Source organism: Cetorhinus maximus, chromosome 20, assembly GCF_964194155.1.
Source record: "Cetorhinus maximus chromosome 20, sCetMax3.hap1.1, whole genome shotgun sequence".
Classification (NCBI taxonomy): domain Eukaryota; kingdom Metazoa; phylum Chordata; class Chondrichthyes; order Lamniformes; family Cetorhinidae; genus Cetorhinus; species Cetorhinus maximus.
The window spans coordinates 57,051,145-57,069,062 of record NC_135898.1 but is presented as its reverse complement, the minus strand read 5'-3'; the positions used below and the strand labels follow the sequence as shown (position 1 = coordinate 57,069,062).

The 17,918-nt window shown below is 39.7% G+C and overlaps 1 protein-coding gene and 1 long non-coding RNA gene across 3 annotated transcripts in view; both read right to left on the bottom strand.

The window, feature by feature from the left end:
• The window catches only part of LOC144694402 (uncharacterized), a 1,120,079-nt gene that overhangs the window by 387,753 nt on the left and 714,408 nt on the right, over window positions 1-17,918 (bottom strand). The window lies entirely within an intron of this gene.
• lsm1 (LSM1, U6 small nuclear RNA associated) overlaps window positions 4,536-17,918 on the bottom strand; it is a 33,091-nt gene continuing 19,708 nt past the window's right edge. Inside the window, exons 2-4 of one of the 2 annotated variants that reach the window (XM_078564762.1) lie at window positions 9,811-9,879; window positions 6,062-6,177; window positions 4,536-5,159 (exon numbers count right to left, since the gene is read on the bottom strand). In XM_078564762.1, the coding sequence (XP_078420888.1) occupies window positions 4,989-5,159; window positions 6,062-6,177; window positions 9,811-9,879 (356 nt within the window). In that variant the 3' untranslated portion in view covers window positions 4,536-4,988. The remainder of the gene's footprint in view (window positions 5,160-6,061; window positions 6,178-9,810; window positions 9,880-17,918) is intronic. The other variant, XM_078564763.1, reaches the window with a different exon arrangement.

Below are 17,918 nucleotides of genomic sequence, written 5' to 3'. Positions count from 1 at the left end.
CTTTGCAACTGCCAAAGCCATACTGCAGTCTCACCACTTAAAAAAAATACCTCACACCAACTCCTGAATTCAAAGCGCCTCTCGTACTCGTAACCTTAAGATTCAACGACTCCAAACCAATCCAGGATTTCAAATATATCCCACAAAGAGCCCCCAATTTTGTTATGGCACAGCGGATGGTAAATGCTGTGCTGTTCAAATCCCAGAGGGAAACTTGAAACAACTGCCCCAACTATTTTACAATTTGTATTTATTCCGAGATGCATCCCTTGAATTCAGTAGTAATAACACCGAGTCTTATAGGTTTCTTACAAAGTTAAATTAAACCTTTATTAATAAAAATTGATTTTAAGTGCATACATAGGTTTACAAATTACTACGACGATAGCTCTTAACTCCCCTAGTTAATCTAACTCCCAGTTACACCTCCATTAAGGCAACAGTAAAACACATAGATTTTAAAAGACCCAGACAAAGTAACACGATACCCTGAACAGTCGAATTCAAAGTGAGTTTTCTTCACTTTAGTTTGTGTAGACAGCAACTTGAGGCTTAGAGGCGTTTCACACTTGTTAGACCTTAGAATGCCTTCCTCCCACACACAGCCTCATCTCCTTTATCCAGGCTCCTCCCTTTTTAATGTAAATCCCATTGTCCCGATATGTCTTTTCAATTCTACTTTTCTAATAATAAAAATCTTTCATAGTACCAATTTTATCAGTAGGCATTGGGAAAAATAAACACACTGGGCAGAACTTAGCCCTTAATGGGCAAGCTGGCCCCACCGGCTCGGCGGCGGGCCTGCAGCCGGGCCCCGCCGCCGAAACAGGGCCCGCCGCCATTTTGAGTGGGCAGGCCAATTAAGGCCTGCCCAGCGGCCTGCCCGACAGGAAGCGCTATGCGCTATGCGCTTCCTGTGCAGGTGGGGGAGGGAATCCCCAACTGTCAAAGTACGCTCTTTCGCGCATGCGTGCGAAAGAGCACACTGCTCCCTGAGGCAAAGTGCTATCTCATGGAGTTTGCTGACAGGTAAGAAAAGTCAAAAAATAGAGAAATATTTAAATTATTAACATCCCCCTCATGTGACAATGTCACACGAGATGGGACATGTTAATAAGAAACACAAAGTTTATTAAATTTTTAAAAAACGGACATGAAACTTCATCCCACCAGTGGATGAAGTTTCATGAATAATCTGGAGCCCGATGGGGCTCCTGGCCTGCCCGCCAGCCTGAAACTTGGATGGGCAGGGTCTTTAACAAGGTTAATTAGCCTGTCAATGGCCTTAATTGGCCATTGACAGGTCGGCGGGCAGACAGCTAATTTCGCTATCCGCCCGCCTTCCTGAAGATTTAAATGGGCTAGGATAACGTCTGGGGTTCCTCCTGATGTCATCCCATGTCATTTTCCCCTCGGCGAGCAGGCCCCGCCCCCAAATCGCCAAGGGGAAAATCCTTCAGACTGTTTGGTTTCTTCTGGCTAAGTGTAATATTGCACCACCTCTTTTGAAATTCAAATTACTCTGGTTTAACTAAAAATTCAAAATTTACATCTCACATTCTAAATCTTTAGCCATGTTTATCTATTTAACATTTCAAACCTAGCTTCTCTTCTGACACATCAAAGCCTTCAGACCAGCTGTCTTTAATTAAGTCCCCCCCCCCCCAGCACACACACACACACACACACACACTATTCCCACCTTACAATAAATTCCAATAACATTATGAAAACTATTATATTTTCCTGACAGACACAAAGAGGCTGCAAAGAGGTATAGACAGGTTAAATGAAAGGGCAACAAGGTGGCAGGTGGAGTATATTGTGGGGAAGTGTCAGGTTATTCACTTTGGTAGTAAAAATAGAAAAGAAACTTATTTTAAAAGGTGTGGAACTTGTAAATGCTGATATTCAGAGGGGCTTGTGTTCCTTCTACAAGGAACATAGAAAGTTAGCATGGAGGTACAGCAACCAATTAGGATTGTAAATGGCAAGCTGGCCTTTATTGCAAAGGGATTGGAGTGCAAGAATCAGGAATTCTTGCTACAATTGTACAGGAGATTGGTGAGATCACATCTGGAATACTGTGCGCAGTTTTGGTCTCCATATTTAAGGAATGACATCTTGAATTGGAGGTGGTAGAGCAAAGGTTAATGCTGTGCTCCAGCTTTTCTAACTTTAATTTCAATGAAAGCTTTCACAGCATTCACTTTAAAACATAGGCAAGAACTTTTATCTTCCTCCATTCATAGACAGTTTCTGCCAGGTGGCAGGGTTAAAATCACTTCTTCGCTTTCTTAAATTTCTGCCTGTATCCTTCATGTATTAAATTAAGCATTTTTCTGCTTAATTACATTATGAGTTGGATGGCCCATTCCATTTTTGTTACCCATTCAATTTAAATGTCAGGTTAAGGCGATCAATAACGTTGCAACTCTGAAATTTGGAATTAGACTTAATAAAGTGGTAGTCCCAGAGTTTTGGGACTCCATTTACCAGACTTGTTGCTGATGCACATTTCTCTGCTATTTGCAGAACATTGTGATTCTTTTTCTCACTTGTCGCAATCATCCTGGTGTAGCCTCTTTACATTGGCCCCATAGTGCCACTGTAACTCAGTCTAGCTCAAATTGTTTTATTCCCACTCTTCTTTTTATTGGCAATGCTCTGCTTCCTGTCTTTATTACTCAAGCTCTAATCAGCTTGATGGATTCTCCTCTCACTTCGACAGATGAGTGTTCAGCAAGACCAGTTGTTCACCGCTTAGATTGGTGTCGTCTCATATACGATGTTAAACCAAACAGTGATTTGCAGATCTGATTCCAAGCACTACATGTGAAGTCGCTTATGGAGGGGTGGATGAAGGCACTGACTTTACCTGTCCTGTAGGGACCCAACTTTGTTCTCCTCAAATGTCGAGATTGCTTGATGACAGAGACTTCTCCATTTGGATCTGTCCAGGGTTGTTTGTTCCATGCAGTGGAGTCCAACTTACTGACTCCAAATTGGCTTTCAGAATGTCTTTGTATCTAAGTTTGGAATGTCCTATGGTGCGGGTTCCCATGCTCAGCTGGCTGTGGAATACTACCTTCAGTATGTGGCAATCTTTCATGTGAACCACATGGCCGACCCAGTGGAGCTGAGATCTGATGAGCATGCTCTCAAAACCAGGTACGTGGCACTTTGCAAGAACTTCAGTGTTAGGGATTTTGTCCTGCCACTTGAAGTTGCAGTCAGATCATAAGCAGTGAAGGTGGAATGCATCTGCTTTACGTGATATTGGTAGGTTATCCATTTCTCACAGCCATAGAGAATTGTTGTCAGAACCATTGCCTGGTAGGCTTTGACCTTTGTTCTGAGACAAACTCCATGCTCTCTCCAAAGGCTGTGGGTGAGCCTGCTCAATGCTGAGCTTGCTTTTGATAAGTGGTGTGTGATTTCATCACTCAACTTGGTGTTGTTGGAAAGGATGCCTGTGTTGAGGGGTGTATAGTTGAATGTGGCTAGGGGGTCTTGTGGCCAGGGGAAGGTTGATACACGGTCTCTGTCTTTTTCAGACTTATAAGGCTGAAGCATTCTGAAGCTTGGGCAAAGCAGTCAACAAAGAGTTGGATGTCCTCCAGAGTGTGTGCTAAGGAAGCACAGTTGTCGACAAACTTAGTAGCTTTCTGTGATCTTTGTGCAAGCTTTGAGTCTTTGTAGATTGAAGAGGCTGCTGTCTGTCTTAAACTAAATGTGTACTCCTATGTCGAGATCTTTGAGCTCTATCAGCTTACACTGCCTATATCTATCTTTATGTAACCCAAGTGTATAATCGTACCTTGAGATCTAAACTGGATAGTCCTATCTTTTACACATTTGTTTCTATATTCTTTCCAAAGACAAGACCAAACAATTTCATCTGAAGTAACTTCAATGCTGGTACCTTATTTTAAGGTATGTCTGGTGCTGCTTCCAGAGCAATACACGTTATTTATAGAGCAATATATATTGCATGTCAACTGAAGGCATTCCTTCACCATTAGGTCACTATAAAAACTTTGTGAAGTAAATGTAAATGCTCAATTAAGATTTAACTAAGTAATATTGGATCTGTTTAAGCAAATTAATGTAGTGATTATTGTTTGCATCTAATGCTGTAAATGAAAAATAGGAAAGATAATAAACTGCCCATCTTCACAAAACTACATCAAAAAAGGCTGACCATCTAGAGTGTTACCAGTGGAGTAATACAGCTTTTGTATGTAAAGGAATATCTTAATACTATTTATCTGTTAGCAAGTAGCCAGAAACAGTGTTAAACTAGGTCATAGATGAGTGTATATCAGCAAATGTTATAGTGAGATTACTATATATTAATTCATCAATAAATAATTGTATTTAGTCACTTTTCACAACCTTTAAGATGTCGCAAATACTTCACAATCAATGATTTACTTTTGAAGTGTTGTCACTATTAATTTGCATTCAAAGGCAGCAACTAATCTGTGCACAAAGTCTCACAATTAGCAAAGGGATGAATTGAAACTATATAATTTATGAAAAAATGATATTTTTATTTTTGGTAAATACATGGAAAGTTAATCTATGTAAGAAAAACCTACCTACAAATAATGCATTGATTGGTATGGCGCATCCTTTCGCTGACGGGAAAACCCATCATGTGTGACTAAAGCTTCATTGTGGTGATGGTCTTTTATTGTTACATTTTCAGGCCAACAGGGTAGATTCCGAGAACCTGTAAATTAACTCAATGCATTCTTTCTAATGCATTGTTGCTTTGACTTGAAAAAAAAAGCACAGCTAGTCTGTAATCACCATTGTAAAATAGTTTTAAAAACTATTTTTTTACATATGCGGTTCATTCATCTTATAGATACAATCTCTCCCATTTCATCAGGGAAACTTAGTCACTTAAAGTCCAGTTACTTAAAAAAAAAGGTGTTGCGCCAAAGTCTGGTATCGTACTCTTAAAAGTGACCTTTTTTTCAGTATTCATCAAGAGTATCTGTCCGGGGGATAGATAATCCTCGTTCTTTCAAAGCTTCACTTTTTGCCTTTTCTGCTTCTTGTTTTTCATGCTGCTGAACTCGTTGAGCTTCTAGAATCTCCTCAATGGACACTTTCTGTAAGGGAGTATCAGTCTCCCTTTCCAGATCCTGTAAGGGTAACATAAGCCATTTAAGGGATACAAATACAGTAACAGGTTTAAACATAGTGAGACAATTACTTTATTCAGTAAACCAGAGGAAAAGTGTGGCAGATCTCAATCTCATAATGACAACAACAAGAAGTTTTGTTTATATAGTGTCTTTAACATAATGAAACATCCCAAGGCGCTTCAAAGGAGCATTATAAAACAAAATATGACACTAAGCCACATAAGGAGATATTAGTGAAGGTGACCAAAAACGTGGTCAAAGAGGTAGGTTTTAAGCAATGTCCTAAAGGAGAAAAATGAGGTAGAGAAGTGGAGAGGTGTAGGGAAGTATTCCAAAGCTTGGGGCCTAAGCAACTGGAGGCACAACCACTAGTGATGGAGTATTTAACATTGGCGATGCACGTGAGGCCACAATTAGAGGAGTAGAAATCTTGGTGGATTGTGCAGATGGAGGAGATACAGAGATAGGGAGGAGTGAGGCATTAGAGGGATTTGAAGACAAGGATGAGAAATTAATATCAAGACACTGCTTGACCAGGAGCCAATGTAGGTCAGTTAGTACAGGGGTGATAGGGAACAGGACTCGCTGTGAGCTAATATAAGGGCAGTAAAGTTTTGGATAACCTCAAGTTTACAGAGGATAACATGTGAGAGACCAGTCAGGAGTGTGTTCGAACTGTTGAGTCCAGAGATAGTGAAAGCATGAATAGGGGTATCAGCAGATGAGCTTCTGGGGAAGTTTGGCAATGTTACAGAGTTGGAAATAGGTGGCCTAATTAACAACTAATTAAATTGTTCAATGCTGAATCTGCATCTAAAGTTATTCTTCAATTTTCTGGTAATGCAGTTGTTGATATTAGTTCAAAAAGAATGAAATAGGAAATCAGGGATTAAACTTACTATTTCCCCCAGAAGCACCACGTTTTCTCCTCGGACAACAAAAATTCCTCTGGGAATGTCACCGTATTTCCTTCCTACGTGGATTCGTTCCACTGTCCGATGAAGAACTAAATTAGCTGAAACACAGTAAGGTAAGCATAATTGCTTTAGGTTTAGCAAAGACTCTTTTCTTAAGAGATTATAAATCAATGAAGAAAATCATTGCATGATTTCAATAAAATCAAAACTTTTTTTTAAGTTACAATTGTATGCACTGGAGCTGGACTACTCCTGTCTCAACCCAATCTAACTCTCTCAAAACGATATATTTAAAAATCACATAGTGAAATGCACAATAAGAATCTCAGGCATAAGAGACTAGAGCATAACATTACTAACCTAGATCTGTTAGGATGAAAATGTCACTAGGATTAGCCTCATTAATTTAACTCACAGGGGCTATTTGATATATCGCACAGCAATTTGTACGGGGATGTTTGAACTTTTATAACATACATATATAAAATTAATTATTTACTTTTCCTTCAGCTTTTATAATCAAAATTGTATGAAATAAAAACGTATTTAACTTCTGAAAAGTTACCCGTTGAAACAGGTAGGTAAACAATTGCGAAAACTGTTGCAATGTTTTTACTAGGTCCAAAGTTCCAGAAATCTACCAACCGTACCTTAATCAGTAGTGTTTTTTTAACAAAAGGAGAAGTACTATTTAGTGAATGTAACTTCTTCACAACTGCATGTATTAATAAATAGTCTGTAATTGAATTACACAGTGCCATTTAAATACTCTCTGTTTAAAGTAGATTTACATTTGTAATTTGAGAAGATCAGCTGAACAAGTGGACAAAATAAGCTAATTTGTGGCAAGTTCCAATTCAAGAGCAGCTCTCAAATTTACCCAAGGTAAAATCCAGGGTCAATTCCAAATTGTATGATTCTCAGATTAACTACAGTAGTGTTACAAGGTCCACACGCCTGCAACATAGGGTCTAACACCACATATCGTCTTCAATAAGGCTGTAGCCTCGGTACGTGTGAAATTTTGACATATTTCCTGAAAGATCAGCAGAAATCACAGCTCTGTATTAAACTTTTCATACAAAAATCAACACAATAAGCTCAATAATGATTGGGTTCTTCAAATTCCAACTACTCATTTGTTTCAGCCACTTCATTTCAACTACTTTGACAATCAATTCTGACTGGAAAGCAATAAACATCATGGGCTGGACTTTTGCGGAATCAGGGAGGCTCTGTGGACCTTTAAATATCGTGGCCTGGACCCATTCCTGGTGCATCCAATTTTCATCAAGCCGGGATAAGGGTGCGGGCTGGTGCAAGCCCACGCCCTGCATTCCCGACCCAGCAGCTCCATTGCAGGGATAGGCATCTCCTAGTCCACCGCAATTTTCCTGGAGTTGCACCAGCTTTTCAAGGAGTCGTGGTTTACAGCCGCTTAGAAGTGTCGTAAACCATAGTCTGGATGAGGAGAACTTTTGAAAGGTAAGTTGAAAAGATCTTGCCCTCAGCTGATCTTCTCAAAAGTCTTGCCCATACCCACCATGCCAACCTATAGCCCTCCACCCAGTCCCCATGACCTCTCTTATCCTCCATGCCAATTTATGGCACTTCCATGTCCATTCACGCAGTGTACACGCTGTACAACGCCAACCAACAAACACTATAGTAATAATACCGTATGTGAAAAAGCTTTAAAAAAATTCATTCATAATTTCTTATAAAAAAAAGTACTACTTTGTAGTAAAAGCAATTTTAGTAAAAGCAGAACTTTAAAGTATCAATAGCAGAAACTGCAAGTACTTGACACCTCGTTATCGTGTCTAAATACACATTAAGCAATTGAGAAATAGATCTAAGACTAAATGCGATCAATCAAGAAATGTTTTCCCTTGAACCAGCTGTTTCAACAGACTAATTTAAAGAGGGGCCATGGGGGTTAAGTGGAAGGACATAGGTTGGCATGGAGGGTATGAAAGGCTATAGGGGGTTGGGTGAGGGGCATAGGCTGGCATGGAGGGGGCATGAGGAGTGTGTGTGGGGTTGTGAGGGGCGACAGCTAGAGGACTGTTTTCTGTTTTATTGCTTTTATTACAAATGGGACCAAGTCCCAGAGCACTGAGGTGGGCGTTTTAAGCAACCTGCCTCCAAACCTGGCAGCTGCTGTGGCTACCTCTGAACTCTTTCTGGAGGTGATAGGCTCAAGTGCAGCACGCTCTGGAATGAAAATCCCGCCCTTTGCAGGGACTTTTTCATGAGGCAGGCCAGGAAATTTCACTACTCCCGTCATCCATCTCTAGGATGAAAATACAGCCCCATGCCAATAACCCTGGGCAACTGCAGATCACTTATTTCTATTGCTGACTGTATGGTTCACTCTGATTTTTTTGACATAATTGCAGAACAACCTGCTACTTCCTGAACAAATTGATTTTAAAGCAAGTCAACTGGTATCATTCTCAATTTCATAATCTAGAAATAAAGTGATTCTCAAATCTTGCAGAGTATGTTACAAACCGATGAGCTATTGCACAAATTCTTCAAATGATGAAGGCAAAGGTTCAAGCCAGGACACTTGTCCTCTCTTCATAACACCTACACAGAGAATCCTCAGGGAAGTCTTCTTGGCTCCATTTTATTTTTCAATTTCAATGTGGGGCATGTCATCAAAATGTTCCTTTTACTGACAGCAATATTCACCTATAGAGTGGTGAACTTCCCTGTTGAAAAACATGAAGTGACTTGAGCTACTCTAAGCAGATAGAGACAGAATTGGGCAGTGGGTGAAGAAATTGTGGGTTTATACCCAGGATCGAAAAGAACAGGGTAGAAAAGTTGAGAAAGTTGACCCAAAATGTTTCTCACCCATCTGAATTGTACAAGAACAGTAAGCTCTCCTCAGCTGCTTGGTAATCACATTTGATGAACTGTTAAGGAGCCAAGAAATGAAGATGGTTTGAGTGAGACTATTGAAAAAAGCTCAGCCTTATTTTCCAGTTGTGAACTTCATTCCCCTCAGGCCTATTTGGGCAAAATGCCACATTTGGGCACTCTTGGGGGACAATTAATCTTGCTTTCAATATGGTTTAAAACTCAATCATCCAAATGCATAGAAAAACCAGCAGTAAAGCTTTGCATATTAATTATCCTACTTCCTGGAACTCTTCCCCTTATACTTAAAAGCTCAATAGTTGACCTTGTTTTTGACATTTGTTGGAGCACATGTCAGGTCATTACAAATTCCTGGCTTAGCAAATGAAAATCCAAATCTCTTGGTGCTCCCTGTGACCACAGTGTCAATTTCTTATGCTAGCTGTTGCTTTTTTTCCCAACTGTGTTAAGCTACATTCTGCTCCTGAGCCACCTAAAAAATTTAAATTGACATTCTGGTTAATCACACCTCTTTGACTTTGAAAGAGGTGCTGATATTTGTATTAAATCTGTATTGCTCCTGCATTCAATGTCTGAATGTGGGGGTACAATTCTACACTACTCTATTCTTGTGATGGGTGTTTTCATAATTTCAATGCTAAAATCTTCTCTTGGCTCTAGAGTTATGCAATAACTGTACTGATTCAAAACTATTACTGCAGGAACATCTTGTTCTTTCAATTGTCTAGGAGATATTTAACAGTTTTAGCCACATGACCTTTACAACTTTCCACAATAAAAAGTGCTTGATACACCACACTGTTTAAACACCTTTTTTTTGCTCCTGTTACAATACTCACCAAATTGATCTACACTCCTCAAATATCCTATTAATGTTCTTCCATCCCGAAGTACTACTAAATGTTTTTCTGTAAGAGGAAATAGAGACATTTTAGGTAGTAAAATTAATGATAAGAGTCCTGTGAAACAACATTCTTGAAAACTGATAGGCATGCACTATTCTTAATTTTACATTGTACTTCACCACAAGTGCACAGCTGCACTTTGGAGCCCTTTAAAGTTCCCAAAACCACAATAAACAGTAAGGGACCACTTACTGTTGGAGAATACAACAGAAACAGAAGCTGGTACATAAAGACACCAGCTCAAACTTGAGACAAGTGGCCTGTTTCTGTGCCATAAAATTCTAAACTCCGTGAGTAAACCATCATTAAAGCCTTCAACTTACACTGTTCAAAGGTTAGCACATGATGTCTGAAATTCCTTTGTCTGCTATCTTAACCAAGGAATTAACTAATGGGCTTTCAGCCCCATATTTCCTCCATCACAAAAACTGCCTGTTGCTTCTATCTCTGTAACTTCATCAACCTCCCTCACTGCCAATCTTCTGCTAAAACCCTCATTCATCCCTTTGTCACTTTCAAAGTCAACTGTTCCAATGCTTTCCTGGTTGGCCTCATATCTTTCCCCTTCTTGAACCTGCAGCTCATCCAAAATTTTGCTGCTTGTATCATATCCCAAACCCAGTCCTACTCACCCATTACCCTGTCCTTGCTGACTGACATTGGCTACCGCATCTCAAACACATCAAATTTAAAATTCTCATCCTCCTTCATGGCTTCAGCCCAGCCTTTCTCTAAACCACCCCCCCACCCCCAAGTCCTCAAACTTTCCATTCCCTTATTCCGCCGATCATTGTCAGCCATGCCTTCAGTCATCTTTGTCCCCATATTCTGGAATTGCCTCCTTGCACCTCTTTGCCGCTTGTCTTTTAAGACCCCCTTAAAGGTCACGTCTCTGTTCAAACATTTGCTCATCTCTCATATCTCCTTCTCTAGGTGTTAGTTTTGTCGGATTATACCACTGTGAACTACAGTGGGACATTTTATTAAGGTAAGTGTGCCTTATAAAGCTAAGTTTTAAAAAAATTTATTCTTTCATGGGATGTGGGCATCATAGGAAGGGGCAACAAATGCTGCCCTTGCCAAAATGGCCTTGAACTGTGCAGCTTGCTAGGCCATTTCAGAGGGCAGTTAACCACATTGCTGAGAGTCTGGAATCACACGTAAGCCAAACCGGATAAGGAGGGCATCAGTGAACCAGATGGGTTTTTACGACAATAGCTTATTTGATAGTTTCATGGTCACTATTACTGAGACTAGATTTCAATTCCAGATTTTTATTAATTGAATTTAAATACAATCAGCTGCCATGATCAGATTTGAACCCGTGTTCCTATAGCATTAGCCTAGGCCACTGAATTACTAGTCCAGTGACATTACCACTATGCCACCGTCTCCCTCAGGTTGTTACTGTTGTTCATGTTGAACGGATTAACACAAAAATAATTGGCAAAATAATTTTTTTACAAACATGTTAACCTTCCATATAGTAACACAATTTAATTCCTAAATCTGGGTGTCTCATAAAACAATCTGCAAAGACAAATTACTTTTCACCAAAGCCAAAATTACTTTTCTAAACCCTGCAACTGAAGTTGTTAATCTGTATGTACTGATTGAATCTAGTTTCCAGAAAATACTTTTTCCAAAAATACCTAATCTTATTAGGTATTCACTTAAAATATTAACAGCAAATATTTTTCAACTTTCAACAAGCTTCCTCATTAAACCTATAATGATGACCAAACAAGTTAGAATCCAAAGCATTTATATTCCTCCAAAGTACTGAACTCAGCACTCGTCTCGTTCCATTCTTATCTAATTGTAGCCAGGGAATCACTGCAATGACTTCTCTTCCTGCTCCCGCACCGTTATCTCTGATGCCCCTCCAATTTTTCATCTATGTGTTGCTCCTTGGCAGCATCATCCAAAATCACAGCATTACATTTCATATCGATGTTGACAACACCCAGCTGTACCTTACATCACCTCTCCCGACTCCTCCATTGTTTCTAAATTATCAGATGTTTATCTGACATCCAGTAATGGATGAGCAGAAATTTGCTTCAAACAATATAAAGCAAAGGCCAAAACCATTGTCTTTTGACCCTGCTACAAACTCTGTCTGCTCGCATTGATTCCATCACTCCCCCTGGCAACTGTCAGATGCTGAACTAGTCTTTGCAACCTTGGCGTCATTTTTACCTGAAAATGAAGTTCTAAGCACAGATCTGTACCATCACTAAGATCACCAATTTCCATTGCTATAACATCTCCCTACTCTGTCCCTGCCTCAGCTTGTCTGCCGCTGAAACCCTCATCCATGCCTTTGTTACCTCTAGGCTTGACTTCTAATGTACTCCTGGCTGGCCTCCCACATTCTACCCTCCGCAAACGCAACGTAATCCAAAAGTCTGCTTCCCAAATCCTGACTTGCACCAGTCCTATTCCCCTATTATCTCTCTCCTCACTACATTGGCTCCTGGTTAAGCAATGCCTCGATTTAAAAATCCTTATCCTGGTTTTGAAATCTCACAATGGCCTCACCTCTCCCTCTCTTTATAATCTCCTCCTGTTCTACAACTGTCCGAGATATCTGCACTCCTCTAATGCTGGCATCCTGAACATTCCTGATTTTAATTGTTCCTCCATTGGCCATGTCTTCAGCTGCTGGGCCCTTAGCCCTGGAACTCCATCCATAAACTTCTCCACCTTCTTCTACCTCTTCCTTGCTTTAAGACCCTCCTTAAAACCTACTTCTTTAACCAAATTTTTGATCATCTGCCTTCATATCGCCTTAAGTGGTCCAGTGTCAAATTTTGCTATATAACATTCTTACAAAGGAGCAAGCTCTTGTGGCACTGTAGCAGTGTCCCTGCCTCTGAGCCAGAAGCCCCAAGTTCGAGTCCCATTCTACAACTTGATGACCACGGAAGGTGCTTTCATAGTGTGGGCAAACAAGTCAATTATCAACCTGCAAATCCTTCCAATATGCCTATGGTGGGCGGTAAGAGCTGGAGAGTATCCTGGCCAGCCAGAACCTGCAGAAGGCAATGGCAAACCACTGCAGTATCTTGTCAAGCATAACCATGGACCAACATATGGAAGTCCATGCTTGCCAATGGTACCTGAAGAGAGAGAGAGAAACACCTTGGGACAGTTTATTACTTCAAAGGCACTACAGAAATTGGGGTTGTTGTTGTAAAATTAGGCTGCTGTTAATATTGAAAGAATGAACTGGTTTTTCGATATATTGCTCTTTTTACCTATTAAACCTGCATAGGTCAAATATAACAAAAGACAAAGCACTCATTTCAGCAATAAGACAGAATGTATCACTTTGAAATTTTGAACACAGGATGAACACAGAACCCATTTCAGTAGGTGGTGTCACTTTTGCTGCTACATTGATTGGAAACTTTTCTAGTCCCATGCATTAAAAAGCATTGCCTTGATGAAAATTGGCATCTTTCAATTTAAAAACAACAGAATAAATGATCTGAAATACATCAATCTGTCACTTACACAATGGCCATTATTATGAAAACGATTCACAGCAGTTTGGATTTGCTCTATCCAGAACAAAAAAGTTTACCAAACATTTGTGACCCTTTAACTTGCACTGAGTAAACAAGCAGAAGAAGAATTATTTTGTTTGCAAATAATGTCATGTGGATCAAAGCACCAGCAACATGCGGCATGCCAACATTTTGAGGAGTTTCCTTCATGTGTCAAGAAAATCTGAAAGCAGATACATATGAAAAAAAGTATCTCACAGCCCAGGGAGATCACTCTATCTTCATGCACTGCAGTTGTGGCAGTAACTATGTTCATGTGGAATGCAACTTAACAAGGCTGTTGATCTGGAAATATTTCATGATCTGTGAAATGACCTTGTGGGTCATGCAACTAAAGAACCTTCCTTCTGATGAAATATTCCTACAACTGTTTTTGACTCCTACTATACAGCATTTTCCTAACTCCTTTCAAATTCCCCAGCAGTTGTTATTATCTTCTTTGGTTCAGCATTCATTTATCTTTCATTACACCTCTGTGAAATGTTTTGGTTTAGTTTTCTATGTTAAAAGTAAATCTTTTTCCACGTGCTATATAAATACAAATTGTTTCAATTCAAGAAGAAACAGTGTCAACATGAGGTTGAGCAGAAAAAGTGTTTGCTGCTAAACTCTTGAACTGGCAGCAGCATAAGTGAGATTGCAGGACCTGGGCCCACCATTTTACTAAATCAAATCACATTTAAAATTTAAAGATGGGAACAATTGATACTTTTATCTGGGCATCTGAATTGTTACCAGTCAGCTCCCGTGCATAAAAAGAAAGAAGGACTTATGATGTCATTAAGCAGAAAAGGGCTTGTGGCATTTTCTCAAAAAGTTAGATTTAAGCGTTTTGACTTAATACAAAGTATATTCACCGAAGTTTTTAAAAGTGAAAAATAAGTTGCCAATGAGGTAGACCATCATATTGACAGGGGTTGTCTGGCCTCGGCCTTCCTGTTTTGTTGTGAATATAATGACAGAGGCACAGGCAACCAGTCAGGTTTTTAAGCAGAAAGCTGCAAGGGAAAACTTTCACCGGGTTCAGAAGAACCGCTGGAAGATAGTTAGAGGCTATTTTATTTAAGCTGAATAAAACGACCCACTGACAGAAGGAGACATAGCTTGTCCATTGTTTATTATTATTTTTGTGAAGAACAAGTTATACTGAGCCAGGATCCCCTTGGTCAAGGGTGCCATTGTTGATACCTGGTTTCCTGATGTAAATGTTGTCCAGTTCTGTCTGTATTACAATAAAGGCTGCTGGAATTGTCCCCATTTTCTCTACAAGTAGGGCAGGTACCTCCTAATGCTATTACTCAGACAATATTGTTCCCTGTACTTGTAGACTTGGACAATTGCCAAGCAACATTTTCCAGTGAAAGGAAAGATTAGTAACTGCCATTGAAATTCCACATACAACCCGATAAACTGTAACCAAGTGAAATGGAGAGGACATACGAACATATGAATCAGGAGCAGGAGTAGGCCATTTGGCCCCTCGAGCCTGTTCTGCTATTTGATAAGATCATGGCTGATCTGATTGTGGCCTCTACTTTCCTGTTTATGCCCTATAACCTTTGACTCCCTTGGCAATCAAGAATCTATCTAACTCGGCATTAAAAATATTCACTGGCCCTGCCTCCACTACTCTCCGAGGAAGAAAATTCCACAGGCTAATGACCCTCAGAGAAAAGAAATTCTCCTCATCTCTGTCTTAAATGGGAGACCCCTTATTTTTAAACTGTCTCTCCTAGTTCTAGTCTCTCCCTCAAGGGGAAACATCCTCTGAGCATCCACCCTGTCAAGCCCCCTCAGGATCTTTTATGTCTCAATAAGAGCACCTCTCATTCTTCTAAATTCAACCTTTCCTCATAAGATAAGCCCTTCATCCCAGGAATCAGTCGAGTGAACCTTCTCTGAGCTGCTTCCAATGAAATGTTACCCTTAATAAGGAGACCAAAACTATACACAGTACTGTAGATGTGGTCTCACCAACACCCAAAACAACTGTAGCAAAGCTTCCCTACATTTATATTCTATTTCCTTTGCAATAACGACAACATTCCATTTGCCCTTCTAGTCACTTTCTTTACCTGCATTCTAACTTTTTGTGATTCATGTACCAGGACACCCCAATCCCTCTACACTGCAGAGTTCTGCAATCTCCCTCCATTTTCTATTCTTCCTATCAAAGTGGACAAGATCACATTTTCCCACATTATATGCCATCTGCCACATTTTTTATTAATTTATCCATATCCCTTTGCAGACTCCTTATGTCCTCTTCACAACTTACTCTCCTACCTATTTTTGTGTCAGCAGCAAATTTAGCAACTATATGTTTGGTCCCTTCAGCCAAATCATTGGCGTAGATTGCAAATAGTTAAGGCCCCTGCACAGATCCCTGTGGCACTCCATTCATTACATTTTGTCAACCTGAAAATGACCCTATTAAAAACTTTATTCTTTCATGGGATACGAGCATCATTGACAAGGCCAACATTTGTTGTCCATTCCTAATTGCCCTTGAACTGAGTGGCTTGCTACACCATTTCACAGACAGTTAAGAGTCAACCACATTGCTCTGGAGTCACATGTACGCCAGACTAGGCATGGAAAGGATAGAGATTTCCTTCCCTAAAGGACACTAGTGAACAAATGGGTTTTTACAACAATCACCATTACTGAGAATGGCTTTTCAATTCCAGATTATTAATTGAATTTAAATTCCACCAGTTGCTGTGGCGGGATTTGAACCCTTGCCCCCTGGGCCTCTGGATTACTCTTCCAGTGACTTTACCACTACACCATCTCTCTACTGTTTGTTTCCTGTTAGCTAACTAATTTTCTATCCATGCTAATATGTTACCCCCTACATCATGAGCTATTATTTTGTGTAGCAATCTTTCATGTGGCACCTTGTCAAATGCCTTCTGGAAATCCAAATACACCACATCTACAGATTCCCCTTTACCCACGTCACTTGTTACTTCCTCAAAAGAATAAATTAGTCAAACACGATTCCTCTTTCACAAAACCATGCTGAAATTGTATTAAGATTTTCTAAGTGCCTTGCTACAACATCCTTATTAACAGATTCCAGCATTTTCCTATAACAAATGTTAGGCTAACTGACCTGTAATTTCCTGCTTTTTGCGTTCCTCCTTTTTTGAATAGAGGAGTTACATTCCCTATTTTCCAATTTAATGGAACCTTTCCAGAATCTAGGGAATTTTGGAAAATTAAAACTAATGTACCTACTGATTTCACCTGCCACTTCTTTTAAGACCCTAGGATGAACTCTATCAGGATCTGGGGACTTGAACCATGAATTCTAATAATTTTCTCAGCACCCTTTTCCTGGTGATTGTAAGTGTTTTAAGTTCCTCCCTCCCTTTCACCTCTTGATTTACAATTATTTTTGGATATTGTGTCTCCTACAGTGAAGACAGGCACAAAATATCTGTTCAATGAATCCGCCATTTCCTTATTTCTCATTATTAATTCCTCAGACTCTCTCTCTGGAGGACCAATGCCCACTTTAGTTACTCTTTTCCTTTTAAAATACCTATAGAAATTCTTACTATCTGTTTTTATATTTCTAGCTAGCTTTCTCTCAGATTCTAATTTCTCCCTCTATTTTTTTTTTTAAGTCATTCTTTGCTGTTTTTTATGTGCTGTCCAATTTTCTGACCTGCCAGTAATTTTCACGGAATTGTACGATTTTTCTTTCAATTTGATACTACCTTTAACTTCCTTAGTTAGCCACAAATAATACATCCTTCTCTTAGAGTCTTTACTTTGCCACTGGAATGTATCTTTACTGAGTGTTATGAAATATCTGCTTAAATGTCTTCCACTGCATCTCTACTGACCTATCCCTTAACCTAATTTCCCAGTTCACTTCAGCCAACTCTGTTTTCATAGCCTTGTAATTGCCTTTATTTAAGTTTAAAATACTAGTCTTAGACCCACTCCTCTCTCCCTCAAACTAAATGTGAAATTCAATCATGTTATGATCGAGTGCTACCTAGTGGCTCCTTTGTTATGAGGTCACTAATTAATCCTGTCTCCTTACACATTACCAGGTCTAGAATAGCCTGCTCTCTGGTTGGCTCTAGAAAATGCTGCTCTAAAAAACTATCCCAAAAACACTCCATGAAGTCAGCTTCCAGGCTATCTTTGTCAATCTGATTCGTCCAATCCATACATATATTAAAATTACCCATAATTTTCACCTTACCGTTCTCATGAGCCCCCATTATCTCTTCTTGTATACCCCATCCTACACGTAGTTACTTTTCATGGACTTATAAGTGCTCCCACAAGTGACTTCTTACCTTTTCTATTTCTTATCTCTACCCAAACTGATTCTACATCTTGACCTTTAGAACTAAGGTCATCTCTCACTATTGTACTGTCACCCTTAATTAACAGAGCTACCCGATTACCTCCTCCTAGCTTCCTGTCCTTGCAAAATGTCAT